The sequence below is a fragment of the Zonotrichia albicollis genome, chromosome 26 (genome assembly GCF_047830755.1).
Source record: "Zonotrichia albicollis isolate bZonAlb1 chromosome 26, bZonAlb1.hap1, whole genome shotgun sequence".
NCBI classification, from domain to species: domain Eukaryota; kingdom Metazoa; phylum Chordata; class Aves; order Passeriformes; family Passerellidae; genus Zonotrichia; species Zonotrichia albicollis.
Window position 1 is genome coordinate 4,088,619 of NC_133844.1, and position 21,234 is coordinate 4,109,852.

The 21,234-nt window shown below is 46.6% G+C and overlaps 1 protein-coding gene and 1 long non-coding RNA gene across 5 annotated transcripts in view; one reads left to right on the forward strand and one right to left on the reverse strand.

Moving 5' to 3' along the window:
- Positions 1-274: 274 nt before the first annotated feature.
- Positions 275-21,234, reverse strand: part of DPYSL2 (dihydropyrimidinase like 2) — a 56,228-nt gene continuing 35,268 nt past the window's right edge. For all 4 annotated transcript variants that reach the window (XM_074559007.1, XM_014272325.3, XM_026797669.2 and 1 more), the window contains 10 exons: positions 20,501-20,562; positions 19,344-19,424; positions 18,012-18,080; positions 13,982-14,102; positions 10,707-10,863; positions 10,409-10,550; positions 9,660-9,830; positions 6,427-6,606; positions 4,042-4,207; positions 275-3,061 (listed from right to left, as the gene is read on the reverse strand). In XM_074559007.1, coding sequence (XP_074415108.1) covers positions 2,970-3,061; positions 4,042-4,207; positions 6,427-6,606; positions 9,660-9,830; positions 10,409-10,550; positions 10,707-10,863; positions 13,982-14,102; positions 18,012-18,080; positions 19,344-19,424; positions 20,501-20,562 — 1,241 coding nt within the window. In that variant the 3' untranslated portion in view covers positions 275-2,969. The remainder of the gene's footprint in view (positions 3,062-4,041; positions 4,208-6,426; positions 6,607-9,659; positions 9,831-10,408; positions 10,551-10,706; positions 10,864-13,981; positions 14,103-18,011; positions 18,081-19,343; positions 19,425-20,500; positions 20,563-21,234) is intronic.
- Positions 3,056-4,185, forward strand: LOC141731869 (uncharacterized). The gene is made up of 2 exons (XR_012583783.1): positions 3,056-3,288; positions 3,782-4,185. It is a non-coding gene; the product is annotated as an uncharacterized LOC141731869 (long non-coding RNA).

Below are 21,234 nucleotides of genomic sequence, written 5' to 3' on the forward strand. Positions count from 1 at the left end.
AGCCAGGATTTCTCAGGCAACTGCCTCTGCTTTGCCAAATGCTGTTTTAAACCAAGTGCCCTCAGTCGCAGCTCACTTTCTCCAGAGGAAATGACTCTGTGGCCCATCAATTCATCTTTACCATCACCATGGGAGTTCCTCTCCAGCTGTGCCCCTGCACATCTCCACATCAGCCCACCCCTGCCTGGTTTTCAGGGCTGTTTGTCCCTGCTGAAGGCAACAGCCCAGAACACAGCGACACACAACACACAGCGCCTTGAGACACAGGTGCACCTACTGGAACAACAACATTTTGTCTTTATTAGGAGTTCCCATGGTAATATAACACAGAGTTCTTAAGGAATAAAACACAAGACTTGGGGTTGGGATGGGGGGGTTGTTTTTGCCATTGAGACAATGGTCAAATATCAGTACTCCTCTTTGTCTACACACATGATCAGCTTTAGCACTTACAGCTCCTCCACTCATGGTTCACAATCACAAATCCAAGGGTTAAATCCAGCTAGTATTAAATCCTACTTTTTTCTTTTATTATTTTTAGAGCTTCAAGTCACTGCGGTTAATTAATTAATTCATTAAGTCATCATCTTTTTTTTAGCATTTACATATGACATTCATTAAACAGACACAAAGCGGACGAGCTCTCACAGAAAAAACATGCTTACATAGCCTGCAAAAAACTTTTTTTTTGTGATTTTTTTTCTTTCCTTTTCAAGAACAAATTAAAATTTAACAAGTTATCATGAGTCAGTGAAGGAAAAAAAAAAGGAAGACTTAAGTGAATACTGAAGAGCCGCAAGTGTTTCGTAGAACTGAAACAGATCCACGATTCTTTTTTTTTTTTCCCCAACTCGTTCAAATTGATTTTAACATACAGGTGACAAAGAAAAAATTTAAAAATGAAAATAGCTGCAATATATATATTAAGTTCATGGATTACTTAACAAACAAAGTGCAAACTCTTTATGCAAAACTAGAAGACCCAGGAGTTGAACCTAAATGCAAAATATGTGGAGGAATATGGCAAAGTTTTTCTTAACTTTCGTGTTCAAAGTGGCCTAAAGAGTTTAGGTGCTGCAGCTGGGAGGGTTTGGGTAGCTAAGTAGCTTCCAGACACTCTGCAGATCCCAGCATTGACACCTCATAACAACAAATTTGGTACTAATTTCTTGAAAGCCTTCATATATATATATTTTTTTTTCCTAAAAGAACGTGTAAACACCATTTAAGAAAATACAACTATGGAAAAACAAGGTTGATGGAGGTGGCAAAGCACAAAGAGAAGAGGGAGCAGAAGATGCAGCCAAATGCCAGGGCAGGCAGACAGTGGAGGCAACACTGTGGTAATAAAAGCTCTGTGCTAAGACAAGTCCTTGGGACTGTTGAGCCCTCCAGCTATGCATAAGTGGGGATCTGAGGGTGCAGGTTTATCCTCCATGTCCCAAAAACAAGAAGCCTCCAGTCCCAGAGCTACCAGACCTTCGATCCCAGAGGGTGGTCAAACACCCAGACCCTGCTGGCTGCCCCAAAGCTGAGGCATTCCTTTAAGGACCACTGATGGTGTCTCAAATCCTAGGCATGTGAGGCTGGGTGGGGAACAGCCAGGCCTTCCCCTGTGCAGGATTCCTGCAGGGCTGGACAGCTGTGACATTCGTACAAGAGATTCTCAGCTGCTGGGGACCCACAGCCAGCTCCCAGTTACAGCAGCTGGGCCTGGACTGGAATTGCCACAGGTGCTCAGCACACACTCCCTGACTGCCCTTTGAGAACTAAAGATAAGCCCTCAAAGCTTTAAATAACCTCTCCTTGATGGCCAGGGAGTTTCTGCTACAAAAATCTTTCAAGCAACTTGTTGCTCTTTGCCCACAGCTCCCTGCCCGTCCATACCCACCTTCAAGAACAGAAGAAAAACTAACTGCTACAAACTCTTCCAGATACTCCATCCCAGCAGTTCAGATGGTGTCCAGCTCCTCTGGTTGCACCAGCTCAAGACCTGATGGACTGAAGATCCTACGGACCTGCTCCATGCCCTTACTGCAGCTACATGACAAGAAATGTCTGGAAAATGCAACTAAGGGACACCTGAAGTACCAGGGTGGCAGTGGCAGTGACACTGGTGGGAATCTGTATGGATGAGGTTTGGGAAGAACAGGGAGATTCCCAGTTCTCAGGTAAGGCTTCATAAACACAATGATACAAACATATTGAAAACACACACACAAACATTTAAAAAAAAAGTTTCCTCAAGGACCTAATTTGCAGCAAAATCCAGGAGAAAAAAAGAAACCAAGGAAAAACCAACTGAACAGAATGGAAGTCCCCAAGGATTCTGGCTCAGCCACTGGATGGGGTGATGTTCTCTGCCATTCCTAGTGCTGGGTCCTGTTTCTCTCTCCTGGCAGCATCTAGTGACCGCAGCACTGGTGGTGGAAAATGGCCACAGACAGACTGGGATTCCTGGTCCTTAGTGCTTGCCTAGCTAATTCTGTTGGAACACAGAACCCTACAGAATATCCAGTTTAAAACCCTTGAACTACTCTTCTGCTTGACATTAAAAAAAAAGCTTTTTCTATGCATTTATTTTTACTTCTTTTCTTTTTTTTGTGTGTGTGTGTCTTGAAGGCAGCTCCTGGGAAATTCACTTTATCCTTCCTTTACTAAAAGAAAGATGCTGAATAGGACAGAGACCATGTATCTCAAATACCCTCTTTACATTTACTCTTTCATGTCAGAGGTGTCAAAACACGGTTTATTTCTTTAAATGTGTAAGGGGCTCGGGGGGGGAAGTGCGAGGGGTTGGTGAAGATGAGGAAGGAACCTGAGGGGACTGAAAGAGGTGCGTTTACTTCAGCCCCTCCCCACACTGGGTGCCCGCAGTAACTGTCACAGGCTCTAAAAGAATCAAAAAGGGTCTCCAGGTGCCCCAGTCCCCCCAAGGTGTACCCGGTGGGCACAGGAGGGTTTGGTCCTTAGCCCAAGCTGGTGATGTTGGCACGGCCACCCGGCGGGGCCACGATGCGCTGGGTCGTGCGGCGTGGGATGTTGTCATCGATCTGTGCCCCTGTAGGAGAGAGAGGAGGAGTCACCAACTCTGCCAGCATTTAAAATCCATGTGGGTGTAGCACTTTGATGCTGCATTAATGACTGGATTTGCACTTAGAAGGCTTTTCCAGCCTAAACCATTCTGTGATTCTGTCTTTAGAGGAAAAGCCTTCACTGGCCCACACTGCCTTTATTCTGCTGAAACCTGTTCTGGTCTGAGCACCTGAAGCACCCAGTCCTGCACAGGTAAGAGCTGGATGAATGATTATCTCTTAGCCAGCTTTACTATCTCTTTCTATAGTCCGCCCTTCTTGCAACTGAAGCACCAGCTGAGAAATCAAATCTGCCACATCCCAGATCCAGAGCTGCTCTCAGCTGGCAAAGTTCTCCTGAAGCTTGTGTCATCTTAAAAAAAAACCCGTTTTTTTGCTAAAGCCTCTTAAAACCAGAAAATACCCATTTCTAAACACAGTTGGGATGGTCTCAAGCTGAAGGAGGGCAGTTAGATGAGATATTGGGAAGAAATTCCTCCCTGAGGGTGGTGAGGGGCTGGGGTGAAATTTGCAGAGGAGCTGTGGCTGCTCCATCCCTGGAAGTGTCAACGGCCAGGCTGGATGCAGCTTGAAGCAACCTGGGATAGTGGAAGATGTCCCTGCTCATGGCAGGGGGTGGGAATGAATGGGCTTTAAGACTCTTCCCACCCAAACTATTCCAGGATTCTATGATCTGCCCTCTCTAGACAGCCAGCCAAGGACTGAGCCCAGAATACATTGGAGCATTCATGTGACATCATGAGAAGAAGCAGGAATTTAGGACAGCTCCTGTACTACTCTTCTTCCTCCCTAAAGGGAAAAGCTCACAGCTGAAATCCCCCCACAGCCTTTCTCATTCCATCCCTATCCCAGAAGAATGAACTCAGAGCATTCATTGGAGCACAAACCAGCCGTGATTTCAGTGCAATAAATCACTCAACAATCAATCATTCCCAAAATCACGTACCAGACAAGCTGAACCCAGACTGGTGCAGGTTCCTCACGGGCGGTGCCTGCTGTTTGGCAGGAGAGGTCTTGGCTGAGGACGCTGGTGTGACCGTTTTGGGTGTCACCGACACCTCACACACTGGGCCGTCGTAGAGGCCTCGGGGCACCCCCCGCAGCTCAGCCAGCTGAGGGAGAGAGGGCAACACAGCCTCAAACACAGCTACAACACAGCCTTAACACAGCCTTAAAACACAGCTACAACACAGCCTTAACACAGCTACAACACAGCCTCAAACACAGCTATAACACAGCCACAACACAGCCTTAAAACACACAACCTTAAAACACAGCTACAACACAGCCTTAAAACACACAACCTTAAAACACAGCTACAATACAGCCTTAAAACACAGCCACAACACAGCCTTCAAACACAGCCACAACACAGCCTTAAAACACAGCCACAACACAGCCTTAAAACACAGCCACGACACAGCCTCAAAACACAGCCACGACACAGCCCTCAGCTGCTCAGATGTGGCTCAGCCAGTGACACACATTTCGGGATTGGCTGTTGGTAAGAAAATTTGAAAGCACACAGCAGCTCTTCTGTACTCATCCCTGGGAAGCTGCTCTCTATCTATATTTATCTTGTATCTATATCTAGATTTTATCTATATCTATTTTACATCTATATTATATCCATATCTATATCTATATATCTATATATTTATATCTGTAACATATTTATATCTGTATTATACCTACATCTATATCATGTCTATTTCTATTTAATATGTAGCTCCATATCTGCATTATATCTATATCTATTTTATATCTCTATTATATCATATCTATATATCTATATGTTTATATCTCTATCTGTATTGCATCTACATCTATTCCTATTTTATATCCATATCTATATAAATCTATCTTTATAAACATGTCTGTGTCTCTGTCCAACCCAAACAGTTTTGCAGCAAACAACTATTTTCCTACAAGCTAAAACCAATGTTGGTGCAGCTCAACACCTTCCATGATGGAGAGCTGAGGTTCCCTGAGTCCGTGGGCACCCCAAGGCTCCTTGGCAATATGGACTTGGCTGCTCTGCACTCCTAAAAACCCCCACTTTTGGATCATCCTTGCTGTGCAATACTGTGAGTTGGGAAGAGCATAGGTTCCTACTCTGGCTCTAGATTTCTGTGCAGGACAAGATGCCTGCTAATTAGTATGTGACATGGAATGTGCTGTGGCTCCAGCCAGTCTGTCCCCTGCTCCAAAGGTGCTGTCCTTTAATGATCCCAACCTATGTGCCCCTAGATTAAAGGCTCCTGACAGGTCTCAAATGCACGTTATTACTCATCCCAAAAAGCCAAGCAGTGCTGAGACCAGCAGGGCAGCCCAGAGGAGCCAGGCTGGCTTCAATGGCCAGCCCTGGAGCTGCAGATTAGGATAAATGCAATTATTCCAGTTGAGATGCTGCCCAATTGGATTTATAGGTCAGACATGTATTTCTGTGGGAGGACACAGTTCCTGACCCCAGGAACAGGGATCTGTTCTCCATGGGGCTATATTATGCCAGGTTGTAATTTTGATAACTTGCAATTTCTTCAAAAGAACAATCAAAGAAAGATGATTTGCAAGGAGTGGGAGGATCACTTGCGCCCAGCAGAACCAACAAAGGTCAGGAGTTGTCCAGCAGAAGGCAACACTTCAAACAGCAAAATAATTTCTCCCCAGAAATAATTTCATCTATAAATAAGCTCCTTCAATTCTCAGCAACTGAGTTCAGTGTCATCTCCCTTGTCAGGCAAATTCAGGCATATCAAAAGACAGGTTCAGTTTTGAATGAATGCATTTTAGAGAATCATTTTCCAACTATTTTAGCCTCTTAAAAATAGAACATTGTTCCTCTTAAGCAGTCTGTAGGCTGTGCCTGTGACTCACTAGTCACCAGACAAGAGCATCTGATCGTATCTGGCAGAAGGGAAAGCAGCATAACATATCTGTAGAAATTACAATTCTAAATTGCTGCTGAGAGCTTTGATATATAAATGCTAATGATAACTTTTCCTGGGACCTCTGTGACAGGAGAAACCTGGTGGGTTCTGGGTAGTTTGACAAAATGGCAAAATTCAAGGGTTCCTGGACACATATTCAGTTTGGCTCTCCTCAGAGAGCAAAAAATTAAAACCTGCAGAAAACCCAAGCTCAATCCAAAGTATATTCCTGTAATGACTTGAGTGAACAGCAAAAATGAAAGGGGAATGAGATAAATATGGCTCCCATCCAGGAAACAGCAGTGTGGCCTGAGCCAGGGGACAGCATCTGTTTTCCAGCCACTTTAACTCGGTGTTGTCAGAGGGAGAGAACAAATGTGCAGCCAAGCATTGACACTCACCCTGCTCCTTGCTTTGATTCGCTTGTACACAAAGTCAGGGAAGGGTTTCCTGGGGATGTACCTCCCAGAGCCCTCCGTGACGTGGAGATTCCCATCCTCCAGCACGATCTTGCCCTGGCTGATCACCACCAGGGGAGACCCACGGCACTCCATGCCCTCGAAGATATTGTACTCCAGAGACTGCAATGAGAAAACCAGCACATAAGGCAAACATATTCACCCAGCAGAGCCTACTGGGCTTTAATTAGCAATCACTGGCCATGCTAATTGCCAAAATTTTAAGGACAGATGGAAGCAAACTCAACGGTGTTTACCTGAGCTGTATTTGCTGTGATTTAATAAAGGCTGCTATAAATTATCAGCCTAACTTTAGGGCTTTATTAATGCAAAATTTCCACTGAAATAAGGTTCATAAAGAATCCCAGAATGGTTTAGGCTGTAAGTTTATCCCATTCCACCCTCTGCCATGGGCTGGGACCCTTTCCACTAGATCCAGTTGCTCCAAGTGGCATGCAGCCTGCCCTTTGACACTTCCAGGGATGGAGCAGCCACAGCTTTTTTGAGGAAGAAATTATTTTTTCTCTTCTCTGAGAAAAAAACAATTTCAAATGAGAGCCTCCCTGTTTAAATATATTTAGGCACCTACATCTGTTGAGCTGGGGGCAGATTTAGGAGCCACAGAAAGCTTTATGTGAGTTTCCTACTAAAAAGAATAATTCAGAAAAATCTGTATTTCAAACCAGTGTTTTGGTTGATGGGTCAGGGACCAGGACAATCTTATTTTATTTTAATGGGATTACTCATCCTCAATTAACTGGATTGGAAACATCACACCATGGAAAAAAGGCAAGTTTGAAAGAAATCACTGCAAATGTGAAACATCCTGGAATGAGATGCACTGTAACCATGTTATTCGGGGACTGTTACTCTAGTGACCATCTCTGAGTCAAATGCAGGTGTTTTTTACCAAGTTAATGATGGAGTTTGCCCTTGAAGTGTGTTATAAGTATGGGCAGGCCTGAGTGCAGCTTTGCAATTAGCCAGAGCAGTGGTTAAACCAAGTCTGAACCAGGTCCAGCCTGAAAAAAACTGGGGTGGTAAAGGAGGAGGCTGGGTCGGGAGCTTATGGATTAGGCTGCTTCCAAGAACAACACCACCTCCCTCTCCAGCTCCTGATACTTCTTTGCCAGAGAGTGGCAAGAGCAGTGCGAATTCTTGGAAAATATCCGTAAGTTGCTCAAACATTTAAAAAAGTAGCAATTGTCCAAGGCCACATAATCAGAGGGTGTCCCTGTGCCTGACTGTCAAGGGGCCTTTTGTTTTCTGCTTGGCCAAACCAGGATATCTGGACTCCAAGGGTATCACTTGTATCAGTTTCTCCTCTAACACAAGGCATCGTGAGACCCAAAAAATTACAGACTTTGGGAATCATTAAGGTTGGAAAAGAGGTCCAAGGTCACTGAGTCCAAGTTGTGCCTGATTCCCACTTTGTCACTGGCCCAGAGCATTGAGTGCCATGTCCAGACTGCCTTCCTTGGACACCTCCAGGGATGGGGACTCCAAACCTCCCTGGGCAGCCCCTTCCAATGTCTAATCACCCTTTCCATGGAGAAATTCCTCCTGATGTAGCTTCAGGTGTGACGCCAGGTACAACAGGCAAAGCAATGACAGGGGACGAGGTCAGAGACGTGTTTGTAAGCAAACAAGCTGTGATTGCTCAGCTTTTCAAACTCTTGGGAATGAGAGCCCTTCCTCCTCAATGCTCTTGGCACAGCTTAAGGGTGCAGCCTTTAGCCACAGCTGAGTGCTGAGGCCTCTGACACACTGTCAGGGTTCTGGGGGATGCGCAGCTTTCAGCAGACAAAAATACTCCTGAATGGAGCTGCTTCTCCTTTGTCTTGCCCAGATCCATGCCAAAATCGTGGAACCAATCCTGACTGCACTTGGGCATATCCACAAAAGAGAAAATCTATGAGTTCTGTGTCAGGAAACTGAAAGAGCCCAGTTCATTTCCCAAAGACAACAGCCACTAAATAGAAATGGCTTTCAAGCACTCCACCCAAACTACTTCCAGCTCTCTGAGCTATGCATAAGTACATGCCCAGGTTCAGACCATGAATTCTGACACCTAAAAGCAGTGAGTTGTTGGGTTCTATCTTCTTAAGTCATTCCTCTCCAGATTGGAAGGAGTCTGGAAGCACCTCTAAGGTGATTCCTGGAATTCCTCTGTCAGAAGCCTAAGCAGAGGCAAGATGAAGCAAAACCATCTGTGACCAATTCTGACAAAGAGTTAAGTCACAGGGAAGTGAACCAAACCTTAAAAAAAATTATGTTTCCTTGTGAATGTGCCCAGGGATCCAAGTGGAAGAAAATTTTGCTCCTTCAGCTCCAGAGTGAATGAAAGCATTCATGGAGAAAAAGAACAAGCAGTTTTTTCTTTTTCCAGGGAAAGATTCCATAGGTTCATAGTCAGCAGCGAAACAAGTTGTCAACAAATGCAAACAGTGGCTGCTTTCTCTGAGACAGGGCTTGAATGTCACAGAGAGACTTTAGTCAGGCCCCTGCACTGGAACCATTCTGCAGATTCCCACAAGCTGAGACAGCTTGATAACTGCAGGGGCCAGGTGTAAGGCATGGGACTCAGCAAAAGTGTCCCTAAGAGTGCCACCACTGCAGAAGCTAACAGCGACAAGCTGCAGAAGAGCTTAGGGGAAGGTCTGGTTGTTTTGGGTGCTGCCCTTTGCCAATTAATTTGGGGGTCACCACCAGGAAAATCCTGACTCCACACACATGTGCCAGATCATTAGGTGGTATAAATCCACTCAGACCCTGGATCTGGGCCAGATTTCCAGAAAAAGTGTCCGTGAGCTGATAAAACTTCAGTGAAAAAGGGCAGTTCCCATTCCCACCACTGGCAAGCCTGGATGTCATAACACATTGTCCTACGAGGCCTTTGCGTATTTTAGAGGATTTAAAGAGCTTTCTGTGAGCTCAGATCTATGCACCCAACACTCAGGAGGAGCAGATATGCTCTCTGCTCCAGGGGGAATCCATGTGATATCAGATGGACTCATCCTGCTCACACAACTCAGCTCCACAGTGAGACCAGACAGGGCTTCAGGCACAGGGAAGATGACCCCAGGGCTGTCACAAGCTCCCATTGCTGGCAGCACAGCCTGGCACTGAGGAAGAGAGGGGTAAAGGACGTAGGGAATGGTAGGGAACATCCTTACTATGTTGTGAGTCTTGGCAGAGATTGTCTTGACGCTGTCAGGGTCCCAGATGACCAGGTCGGCATCGGAGCCCACGGCGATGCGGCCCTTGCGCGGGTACAGGTTGAAGATTTTGGCCGCGTTTGTGCTGGTCACAGCCACAAACTGGTTCTCGTCCATCTTGCCAGTCACCTGGGGGGACAGCACACGAGTCAATGCGTGAGCCAGCAAAGAGCTGGCAGTGCAGCACATTCCCAAGGATCTCCACAGAGCTAAAAACACCAAGTGGAAGGACCATGACAAGAAAATAACACACTCCTGCAGCTCCTTCCTGTCACAGGGCTTGCAAGGGTTGCAGGATGAAGAGAGAGACGAGAATGTTGACTTCATGTTCAGAAGGCTTGATTTATTATTTTATTATATATATTACATTATGACTATACTAAAAAGAATAGAAAGAAAGTTCTAAGCTAGCTAGCTAAGCTAAGAATAGAAAAAGAATCAATAACAAAGGAGATCTCTCTGATTCTGTCTTCGAGAGAGCTCGGTCCTTGATTGGCCATTAACTATACACATCCAACATGGGCCAATCACAGGTGCACCTGTTGCATTCCACAGCAGCAGATAACCATTGTTTACATCCTTTTTCTAAAGCCTCAGCTTCCCAGAAGGGAAAATCCTAAAGAAAGGATTTTTATGAAAAGATGTCAGTAACACCTTCCACTCTCAATGTCCAGCTGAAATGTAAACCCATGACAGATGTGACCTACCACAGCCTTATCCCAGATGATGGACATCCTCTCCTCGGTGCCATTGGTTCCTTCAGGGATCAGGGTGAAGTTGTCCTTCCCAACAGCTTTCTGAGCAGTGTTGAAGGTGCAGTGGGCACTGCCAGTCACTTGGAGGTCTCCACTGGAAGAAAAACAAAAGGTATTCAAGATATTTCATGGTAACAGGAATGCTCCTGAAGGTAAAACAGCCTTTTGCATGTTGGCAGCAACATCCCTTTTATCACCCATTTCCTCGTGATGAATCACATGTTGTTTGAACACAGAAAGCTCCACTCACCAGGACAGTAGTGAGTTGAGAAAATCAGGAGTGGTCGGGTCAGGACTCAGTGGTGGAGATGTAACAAAAGCTGCTGCCTTTGCCCAGTTCTTGCTCCAGTAATGGGATCCATCGGTGCCCAGGCTGGCTGTGATGGGCTCTCCATACACCACGGTGCCTGTGGGACAGGGACACACATAAACCTTCTGTGAACACCAAGGAATGTGCACTTCCAGCCTGGCTTCCTGGCAGAAAGCATCTCCTGGGAAAGGACACATGCTGCAGGGCTGTCTGATGCTTCCTCAGAAGCATTAAATAAAGATATTGCTACTGACCAGAGCTGGGAGCAGCAAAATGGGCACAACCCTTTACACAACTGCAGAGGTTGGCACTGATTAATTGGTCTTGAAATGGTTACTGTAAAGATTCATTTTATTGCTTATATTCATTTTATTATTTATTTATCCTGAGCCAAGAACTTTGGAAGAACCTGAGAGCCACGGTAAGGGAGTGAGGAGATTCAGTCTGATCTAGAAGAGATGTGCAAGAAAAAGGGTTTTAAAAAGAGTATTTATAAATTATAGTTTGAATTAAAGACCTTCTAACAAGGCCAGGTTTCTTGGAGTAGGGTCTATGCATAGAACAGGTGAGAGAAAACTCCTAGCAAGAAAGTTTTTCCACATACAAAGAAAACTCATCACAGGGGAAATATCAGAGTTCCTGGTTCACAAATGCAACACAAGGGAACTCTTGTGATCCCTCCCAGGCACACAGCAAATCTGTGGCAGAACTGGGAAATGGAACTGCATCTCCTGACTCTGTCCAGTGCGCTCACCACCAGTGCATCCTTCCTCCTCATTAACATTTTTGGAACCACATGAAGGAACAGCAGATCCTTAAGGCCAGGATACTCTGCAAGCTGGAATGTACCAGCACCATCTGCACACCAAGCACATGCTGCAACTTCAAAAGCAGCACGAGCTGGCAGTCCCAGGGATCTGCTTACCAAATGCAACCTCGCCAAAATCTGCTCTGTGCCCACCCACCTGCCTCCCCAAGCACTTCATGGGTTTGGATCTGCCTACCAAAGATGTGGGCAGCTGAGATGCTAACCCTAAATACTTCTGTCAGGAAAGATGGGCAGAGGGACAACCAGAGCTGGTCAGCAGGGTCTCACACCTGACCATGCAGAATGAAAAGACAGAATATTTCTTTCACTATATTGCCAGAGCTACTGTTACATCTCTGGGGGCTCAAGACAGCTGGGAAAGAACCTCCTAGCTGAGGCAGGATGATGATTAACTGGCTCCATGCTGCTCCCAGGACCCTGCTGACGCAGGAGGTCCAGGAACAGCCTTTGCTAGAGAGCTTCCAGGGGCAAAAGAAGAAGCTCCCTGACATCACTGGCCCCAAACAGGGTTCTGAAATCAAAACAAGGCCAAACACATGCTGGCTATTAATGGGAGGCCTCTTGTGGTCCAGCACACTGGCAATATTGTTCTGCCGGGAGTGATGTTTTCAGGCCCCAATCTGCCAGCGACAGAGTCTGCAGGGAATCTCCTCCATACAAAAGCCACTGGGAACATCTGGCTTTATATAATGTCTGTTCTTTGCCATTTAGCAAGTCAATCCTTTGATTGATTGTTTTTGCCTTGGATAGTCTTTGGTTATGTTTCCTCTATTGTTTGGGAGGGCAAGACCAGTGCGTGTGGCCCGGTAACCTTCTTGGTTACTGCACAGCATTTTAACTTGAGTTACCTGAATAAAGGAACAGAGGATGGGGCACTGTTTATACCCCAAATTCTCTTTATAAGGAGAAAACACATTTTGAAAGAAAACTGCGTGTTTTGGCTCACTCAGGAGGTTGAGTGAAGTGATCCCTGTTGATCATTCACCTGGGACAATCCCAGCACCTTTCACAGGCAGGGTAACATCCACACAAGCCAAGTTGTGTTTTACGGCTTTCTGTGATCCAGGTGTGTGGTCCCTCATCCCAATGCCCCACTCCACTTTCAACTGGTGGTCTCAGGACACTGAGTGCAGCAAGAAGGTATTTCTATTGATGCTCCACCTTTGTGGGGCACATGCCTTCAATATTTTTATCTGGAAAAGAGAAGAGAGACTTCCCTGGCTCTCAGGATACAACTGCACTACGACATCAAGTTCTTTCCTGGGGGGATGCAGCATGCAGTCAGATTACTAGGTCAATGCATCTTCCTTCAGAATGATCCCTCTGATGGAGCTGGGAGAGAAAGATTCATTCCAAATGGCTTGAGCTGCTTTCACAGACAGCCTTGAAAGTCAGTCCTCCTCACCAGTTCCTTTCACAGGAATCACGGGACCAAAATACTCCCAAGCTGATGCACAAACACCAATCTGTTTGCTGGAAATCAGCTCCTCACACATCAAACACCTAGATGGAAAGTGATGTCATTTGTATACCCATCCAGGCTTATTTAGGCTGCAGAAAATTAAATCCAAGCCTTGTGAGGAAAGAAGGGGATAAATCATCCCTCCTGGTTACTCACCCAACCTGAGCAGCTTTAAATAGAAGTGAAAGGTTTAGTCACAGGATAAAGCAGCAGACAGCACTCACTCTGTGGGCAATCCTGACTCCTTGAGGGCCAGGCAACAGGGGAAGGGCTTGGGGGAAGCTCCTGCATCCCTCAGAGCAGTTCAGCTCCCTCACAAGCCTCAGTCAGAGAGGAGACATGAGCAGCAGCATCCACAGGGGGTCTGAGTCTTGCTTCTTGCAGCATCCCCAAGCAGAGTTATCAGAGGCAGTCACAATTCCCAGACCTAACCCAGCCTGCTGATTCTCATCCCTGCGTGGATGTCAGGCTATGAGTTACACCACATGAAAAGCCTATTCCACAAACAAGAAGTACAGCCCAACAGCTACAACTGGCGAGCCTTTTTGGCTACTCCAGCTAAATACAACAGAGCTTGTGAGTCAAGAACTCCAGCAGGAATCACTGCTGACCCCAGGAAGCGCAGCAGAATGCACCAAGGGAAAACCACAGCAGCTGGAAGGAGGACCCAGTTGCAGTCTCTGGGGGAATTCACTACATGGAGAGAGCATGGAATGACTCTGTGATATCATGAAGGCACATGGCTTGGTGGGGGAGGATGAGTGTGAAGAGACAAGCTCAGGACCGAGCAGCACAAGCAGCTCCTGGCTCTGGCCCAACCACTGAATCCTCGTGTGTTGGAAATGAAAAAAAAACCTTTCCTGTAGGGATGAAGCTGATGTTGGCAGGAGCTGAGGTGCATGAGCTAAGGAGGAAATAACTTACCCTTTTTCCTGGCTTGAGCAATGACATCAGCAGCACTTTTGCTCATCACCTTGGTGATGTACAGGGGGCAGTTGGTCTGGTTGGCAATGGTTATTGCCCGGTTCACAGCCTCTGCCTCCACCTGAGAAACAGAGGCGGCAGGTCAGGGACACCCAACAGCACCCCACTCATCCTCAGAAGTCACACACCCTGCTCTCCCAGAAAACAAGGAGTGACAAGGTATTTCCCACCTCTGTGCCTGAAAAGGCACAGTGTAATCACAGCAGTTAAATGACATCAAGCTGCCCTTCCCTCTCATTACTACCTTTTCTCACAAGCCCCTCTGCCTGAACTAAAACAACACTCCAGGTGCCCGGGGTCAGAATGATTAAGCCCCTTCTTTAACCTACACAAAAATAAGCAACTAAATGTTGACTCAACAGACCTGCTCCTGCTCCAGCCCACGCAGAACGGAGATCTTGCACCACATACTCTGGTAACCCACATTTGCAAACAAGCATCCTAAATTGTACCCTCCACTACAATCTCTGGCTTGGGATCTGAGTGAGTGTGAACCACCCCATAAATCAACTGCTCTTCCTTGCATGTGTACAGAGAATTAACCTCAGCCAAACTGAGGGTCACGTTGTAACTGCAGCCGCAGGGTGATGGGCATCACTCTGACTTTATGGATCACACATCCTAATCAAAGGATCCAGGGACAGATTGAGCAGCTGGGTGATGCTCACTGCGCCTGCTGCCAGCAATGCCACAGACATTTTCCAAGTGAACAACAGAGGAAACAAACCCAGAGCAATTTCCCACCAGATTCCCCAATGCAAGAGGCTCCCAGAACCTCTTCCATGGACTCTGGTGGCATTGACACACACTTAGCACTTGCGAAAATCTGCTCTGCAGTGACTGATCACAGCCCAAGTGCCTCAAATCATCATCACCTGCCCCAGAATACATTGCCCAGGCAGGTTGCAGGAATGTGTCCCATTCCTGGCAGTGTCCAAGGCCAGGCTGGATGGGGCTCGGAGCATTCCGGAATAGTGGAAGGTGTCCCTGCCCATGGCAGGAGTGGGACTGAGTGGGCTTTGAGGTCATTTCCAACCCAAATCACTCTGGGATTCTGTCACTGCTGGCTATCAACACTGTGCTTGGAGGAAAAGAACCACTAGCTTAGGGAACCATGGCCAGGCTGATGTCCAAGTGTCCTGAACAGCTCGACTCATGCCAGCAATGCCACCACTTGCACTCATGCCCTGTGTGCAGCCAGAATGCCCCAGGAAAACAACAGCCAGGAGTTTTTACAGAAAACCAGCCCCCCAGAGTCAGCAGGGTGGTTACAGCCCCAGCAGGGGATGCTCACAAGGGGCTATTTTCTTGCCCAGATGCCCCAGACACACGGGAAAGGCTATGATGGAGGGTTTTGTTCCAGGATGTTGGACCCAAAGTGTCACAGCCAGCAGCACTCACAAAGGCTGAAAGGAAGAGCCAAGAAAAGCCCAGTTGTCCCTCCTGAGAGACAAGGGGAGGACTCAGACAGGCCACAGCTTCCAGGCCATGGCCATCCTTTGCAAACTCCCCACTAGAGCGGGTCTGTGCACAGCTCTGCCTCTGCAGCACCTGGGAACCACATTTCCACTCCGTGCCTCTGTTTCCCATCAGGCAAAGCAGAGATGAAACAACACACACCTCCAGACTTTTGGGCAGAAGGCATTTGAGCAACTGTGAAGCAGCAGGAGAATATTTTCTGAACAAGGCTGCTGAATTCCTGCCTTGTGCCCAGATGCTATGGTGACAGGCGTATAACAATAACCCAATAAGTAGTCCAAAGCGGAATGTTTGCAATTACCAAGATGCATTAGAAGCCCTAGCACAGCAGTTCTCTTGGAAAAAAAAAACAAAACAAACCAAAAAAGAAGACAGACATTTCCTGGAGCATTACAACTGCTTGTGCTTCCAGCATTTTTGTGGCTGAAATAAAAACAAAAAAAATGATGGATTGCTTGAAAAGTCATCACAGAATGAACTGAGCTGTAAGGGGGAGAGTTTTCCAGAAAGAGATGGGTGAGGTTGACTTGGGATGGTGCTGTCTTAACTCAGGCCCTGTTTTGTGGCTGGAATAATGTGCTGAACACTGAGGTGAGCAAAGCTAAACCCCTGAGTCAGCAGTGAAACTTAAGCCTCAATTTGAGCCTCCTGCCAGCCTGGGAATTCAGATGTGTGTACTCCAAGACACAAGTGCATGCGGCCAGCCCCTGAAAGCTTCACTCTGATGTATTCTACCTGAAATGAGTAGGAGTTTTGAGTTAATAAATGTTTTAGATTTGCTCAGCAAATCCTGCTGGTTTGCTGTAGATGGAGCACTGAATGACAGAGCTGTCCAGTCAGATGCCAACCATCCTTAGGACGGGCTTTGCATTCCCTGAAGGACAGCAGGAAAAACCAATTCTAGTGTCAACAGCACCCCAGAGAGACACAACAAACATCCCCTTCCCTGAAGTCAACAGGAATTCGGGATCTGCTGCCACCCTTGGAAACTGGCCTCTTTCAGCAGCCACCCCAAGGGGAGTTGGATGTTTTTAAAGCAGAGTCACTCCCGCACTGCAGAGAGGGGGAGGAGGGAAGCAGATGACATCGTTTCCTGCTCTGCTTCCTATGACTTTCAAGGCGGAGAATTTTGGAGCAAATGCTTCCCAAGCCTGGGCAGAGCACAGCTGAGTTCAGCTGCGCAGAGGCTGCCCCATGTGACATCAGGGAGAGGCTTCACTGAGCCTCATCTGCAGCAGCCACGCGTCCTCAGGCTTCCTTTTTCCTCCCTGCACTGAGGTAGAGCACAGTCCTGCACAGAACTAACAATCCATCCATGCCTGGGAACCACACAACTCACACTTTAAAGCTCCTGCTCCATGAAGGATGAGCTCTTAAACAGCCAGACACAACTTGGCTGGTTTGATGTCCAGATCCTTTAAGGTAAGAGCAGCATTCCCTTGAACACAACACAAACTGAACTCCGTGATGTGTCACACCAGCATGTGTTCCCATTCCCCTGATGCAGGCCAAAAAATATGTTAAAAAAATCACAAATTGGATGACTGACTGGAAAGCTCAGTGCAAAGTGCTCACAATTTCAGGAAGCAAAAGATTCCAGCTCTGGGAGCCACACACAGATTCTGTGTTCTGTGTTGATTCACTTACAAGTGGAGCTTTTTTTTTTTTTTCTCTAGGCAACAGAATGATTTATGTTCCCACTGAACTGCCTCTGGATGCTGTTTGTCAGAATCCAGGGGAGGAAATGCAGAGGGAGCATGAGGGGCATGTGTGGATGATCTCACAGCCTCAGCTCCCAGCTGCCGCATCTGGAAGGCAGCAAAGCCCCAGGATGTTGGAGGAACAAAAAGAGCTGCTTGCACAGAACAGATGAACCCCACAAACTTGGAATGCCATGGTGAGGCGTCCAGCTTAGAGACAGTGAAGGACTGTGAATGAAGAATGCAATGGGAAACAACCTCAAAGGAAAAGTTTTAAGGCTCTTTAAAACTTCTGGGATTTATTTCAAAGGCTTAGAGGCATTGGAGTGTTCATCCCTGGAGAAATCCATGGGGAAATATGAAGGGTAACTATATTAAAGTGCTGCGCTGAGGCCTGAGCATGACCTCCTCTCTCTGGTACATATTTTCTGTGCCTCCAGCAAACCACTTCATCCATTGCTGTAAAAAAACCCACCCCATTGGTAAAATTTCATCAAAATATCAAATATCACAGTAATGGAAGTTATGGAAGTACATAAAACAATGTTAAGATTTGCGCATATATTTAAAAATTCTGCTAATTCACTGGAAGTCTGACAAAATAATGACCAAGAGAGAAGCCCAAGACACTAGACCTAGAAAGGACAATAGCAGAATTCCACCAACATAACCCCAAATGCAGAAAAATCCTGTTTCCAGCCACATTCATCCCAACACGAAGCACTTAATGGCAATGGAGAGATATTACAAAATTGGGGAGGGGGTAAATGCAAAGGCAGGGGAGTTCTCACCTCTTCAGGTCTGCTCAACACATGCCCTTCAGGGCCTGTGATCCCCAGCTCCAGGATCCTTTGCTGCTCCTAAGGCAGAGAAGAAAAAAGAGCAGGGATGAGATTTAAAGGAACAGGGAATTTTTCTTGCAGTACACACAGCTATTGGAAAGGGGCATGAGTGAGATCCTGAGCATCTGTGCTGGCTAAAAATCACATGGGGCTTTGCATAACGGCCCTGCAAGAAAGTCCTGTCCAACTCCCCTTGCTGAGAATAACCAGAGCTCACAAAACCTTGCTGATTTGTTCACAGGAGGTCAAGGAAACCTTTTATTTGGATTCTCTTCACACTGGGCTCATAGCCCCTCGACTTTCAGCACTCATTTGTGTCTATAAAATCATCTTTAAGATGTGGCAAAATGATAACTCATGGAAAAAATCGTCCTGCAACTGGGCTCAAGGACTGGAGTGGGCTCTTGCCCAGCCAAAGAACACAGAAATCCTCTGGGTGCTTGAGACACAGTGTACAAAATGAGCTGGAGATAAGATTAAATTGAATACATTATTAACATTTCTCCCTTGCTGCTGTTTGAAGGATAAACAGACCCCAAACATCAGCACCCCATGTACTGTATGAAGCTACATCCCTTCCCACTCCCCCTCTTCTTCTGCCCTGCAGAACAATTTGTTCCACACAGTGACAGTCACACCCAGCTTTTCACTTTTGGGGAGAGAGGCAGAGATGCCCAATATCCACCCCAAACGGTAAGCTGCCACAAAAACCTATTTTATCAGTGTCAAAGGGGTTAAAAACTGCTGCACAGCCCGACTCACACCCTTGGTACAACCATGCACAGAATCACAGAATTTCTAGGTTGGAAGAGACCTTTAAAATCATCGAGTCCAACCCATGTTCTAAAACCTCAACTAGATCATGGCACCAAGTGCCACATCCAGTCTTTTTTTAAACACATTGAGAGATGGTGACTCTACCACCTCCCTGGGTAGATGATTTCCAGTATTTGACCACTCTTTCTATAAAAAACTTCCTCCTTAATTCTAGCCTGTATCTCCCTTGGCGCAGCTTGAGACTGTGTCCTCTTGTTCTGTCTGTTGTTGCCTGGAGAAAGAGACCGACCCCCAGCTCACCACAGCCACCCTTCAGGGAGTTGAAGAGAGTGATAAGGTCACCTCTGAGTCTCCTTTTCTCCAGGCTGAACACCCCCAGCTCTCACCCAAGCTTTTGCCATGCTCTCAAAAGCTTGGGTGGCTCTGAGTTTGCAAAGGAGGAGCCAGAATTTAAACCCCTCCCAGCATTTGCAGCCAGTAACTCAGAGAATAAACAGGCCATACCTCAGCAATGATGTCACCATTCTCAGCATGCACTTGGGCTGTGGCACCAATGTCCCGGATCACACTCAGGACCTCATAAATCTGGGGGACAGAGAACACACATCACACCAGGAACACACCTGCTGGTGAGGCCACACCCCAGGTCCCCAGAGGAAACAGAATTTTGCAGAGGAGAAAAGAGAAAGACAAGCACTAAGCAATATAAAATGTGGTTTGCTGGAGAGAAGCAAATCATTTTCATGCCTATCACTGGATTTCCCAATTCTACAGCTGGATGCTGCTGATGTGGCAAAGAAGGATTATCCAGTGGCAGGTTTGGAGTACGGGAGGAAGAAACAGCAACAACTCAAGCCCCACAGCTGGATGATTTTAAAGGACTTGCAGAGTTGTACCTGTTTGATGTCTCATTTACTGGAGCCTGGCACGAAAAACATCCCTTATATCTGAGTGCTGGGGGCATGTTCTCCATGGAAATCCAGTGTCTGGAGGTAGGAGCAGTGTGATTTCCCACTCCAGCAGCCACTCTGAGAGGGCTCAGGTCCAGTAACCCCCAAGTGGCGCCATCAATGTTCCCTCATCAAAATGTTTCCAGAGCCCTCAGAGATAACTCACACACCAACGCTCCCAGGCATTCCTCTCCTCCCACGCCTTCAGAAACATAAACTGCTCCTCTGAACAGCTAAATGTGCCCAAATGTGCCCACCAGAACAGCAAACAGGAGGGCAATTAATTCCTTTCTAAGGTCCCAGTGATTCTACCACCAAAACGCACCTCTGGACCAGGATCAGTTTTAGCTTCTAAACAGAACAATTATAATTAGCCCAGAGATCTCCCTGTCCTGCCCTGTGCAGAGGCATAAAGCAGCAATTCAAAGAACTGCCACTGCTTCTACCCCAAAGAGCTGGGAAAAAACCTCCAAACTCTCAAAATGAGAGTTTTACCATTGCTTCCCTCAGCCAGGCCTTTCAGGGTTTGCTGTTGGTTAGGTTTTATTTTTAATTAAAAATATAATCTTCACAGCAGAGCTATGGGTGGTGTTGCCAATCTTAGGTATTGTTACACACATAAAGACTGGAACCAGGATAGAGTGTCAGATCCCAGGATATTGAACTTAAACACTAATTTGTGACAAATTAAACACAAAGCTTCCTTCCTACCTGAGAATCACTGAGCTGAAAGCGATCTTTGAAGGCCATGTACACCAAGAAGGAATTCACACCTTGGGGAAAGAGAGCACATTGCAGTAAAGCCACGGACTACAATCCTTAAATCAGCCGCCAGCAATAATTCCATGAATTCACTGGAGGAGGTTGAGTAACAAAATAAAAGCAAAACTGTATCTCACCCAAAAGCAGAGACTGGGCCTGCATGGCTGATCCCCCTCACCCTCCAGGGAGAACAATGGGAAATCTGTGTCTGTGACGTGTCCAAACAGACCCTGACTGATCCTAAGCTGGCTTTTCCTCTACAGCCTTTAGCACATGTGGGAAGCTCCCATTATGGCATAAAATGCTGGGTTTTCAAACTACAATCAGGATGGAAAATTACTCCAGCCTGAGGATGAAATGCCAAGGGTAAATAAAGAGGGGGGAAACCTATGAGGTTGTTTTACCCAGATCTTCACTTTTAGCATCCAGAGCTGGATTGGTCCTCCTGGGGCTCCTATTTCCCTTGTTTACAGCACTTTAATGGCTGCAGGTATCATCAAGGGCACTGATGAACCCTTCACTGGACACAGGAGCTGCTCTGCATGGGAAAAGCAGGAGATTCACCTCGGGAAAATCAGTGCTGCAACACCAGTGTGCTCTAACCCCTGAGCCCTCTGCAATCCCAACTGTCTAAACTTTCTCAAGGAGCCAGAACAGGCCTAAAACAGCTTTATTGGGATATA